Raw genomic sequence first — 1,600 nt, 5'->3', positions numbered from 1 at the left:
AAACAATATGATGGAGCAATGTCCATGATTATTAATATTACTTTACACCCGCTCAAATATCACACAGCTATATATATAACTATTTTTATATATGTGTGTAACAATTCTTGTATAAATATACAGGAAGAGAGTCCGATTCGTGAGCTCATTTGTCTCCTAAAATATGCTTTCTATACCGTTGTTTACTAGTTTTCAACTTCATTAGCTGTTATCAACTGACTATATATAATATAATATATATCTTGGACTCTTCGCTTGAGGAGTCAAAGTCAACTCGAAGTTATCACTTACTGTAAGAGAGGAAATAGCGAGGAAAGTACAAATTCGGAAACGATGGCTTTTTTAATATAAATAAAGAAAAAACAGCGTATAAGATGCAAGTTTGTAATACTATATGGCAACTTGAGTAAAGGGGTCAAACAATGAGATAACAATTATACAAGTGGGCACAACACCTGCAAAATCTTTCATTTTATATATTTATATATTTATATATTTTTTGTTTATTTTTTTTATATTTCTTTTCTCTAGTCCTGTAAGGGTTGAAACTTGCAAATTTATCAGTGTTTCGACTTCTTCCTACCCATGTGAAGGATCAAAGAAATATTTGAAGCAATAATGAGAGAGAGAGAGAGATTTTATAAACTAATTAATTGTCACACGTACATCGTGAATTGTAGACTGAATATATACATAACTTTGTCATATGACAAAAACACCCACATATTACATACTTAGAAATACATCACAGCCTGCTTTTATTCAACAAATTTGCGATATACTCTCATATGCAAATTATAAGTACTAAAAAAAAAAACATAGATGATGAAACTAATCGATGAGAAATTTATGCCCAAATTGATGTTACAATTGCCATTCTCATGACGAATAAGGTGACTGTGGAGGTGGAGGCGGAGTTGGCGGCGGTGGTGGGGAGAAGTGAATGGGTCTATTGGGTTGTGGGGGCGGCGGAGGTGGTGCTCTACGGCGGTGCATAATTGCCGCCACCCTTAATGTGTTGGAGAACGTGAACGGTGAATTTTTCTCCACGGGAGGCTGAGAATCAACTTCTGAGCTGGCTTTAACCATGTAATGAGTTGTAGAAGCATGTGGTAGTAGGACTAGGAGTGCATAAATCAAAAGCAAAGTTAATAAGTATGAATTTGCACCCATTGTGCACCTTACTTAACTTGAGTTCAGATATCTTGTTTGTATAAATGATGGTTTGTGAGGTTATATATATACACATATATTATAAATGTATAATTGTCTCTATGGTGTGTAAATAAAACGGCCACTTGGTCATATGATTAAGGTTTTAATAATTGAAGGTTTGTGATGTTTCCAATGGTATGTAAAAACACAACTTGATTAAAATTTATTAATATTATAGTCATTAGGTGCGACAAAGTACAAGAAACAGGAAACGTCGTATAGAGGATAGAATCAGTCATGGATGAGAGAAGACTTTGACTGGTCAATTTAACGTATATATACACAGGCACATACACATATGTGCTGTGTGTGTCTGTGATATACACGTGTAAAGCTGTCATTTATTTCCAGAAACGACATTCCTTTTTATCTTCCTCACTTGTGT

The 1,600-nt window shown here is 34.1% G+C and overlaps 1 protein-coding gene across 1 annotated transcript; it reads right to left on the bottom strand.

The window, feature by feature from the left end:
- Nucleotides 1-879: 879 nt before the first annotated feature.
- Nucleotides 880-1,173, bottom strand: LOC21407262 (arp2/3 complex-activating protein rickA). The gene has a single exon (XM_010103940.2). It carries the CDS (start codon nt 1,171-1,173, stop codon nt 880-882), a length of 294 nt encoding a protein of 97 aa, XP_010102242.2.
- Nucleotides 1,174-1,600: the final 427 nt, after the last annotated feature.

This window comes from Morus notabilis, unplaced genomic scaffold (assembly GCF_000414095.1).
Source record: "Morus notabilis unplaced genomic scaffold, ASM41409v2 Scaffold205, whole genome shotgun sequence".
In the NCBI taxonomy this organism is placed as follows: Eukaryota; Viridiplantae; Streptophyta; class Magnoliopsida; order Rosales; family Moraceae; genus Morus; species Morus notabilis.
Note: the sequence above shows the minus strand (reverse complement) of the source record. Positions and strands in the feature narration are given on the sequence as shown.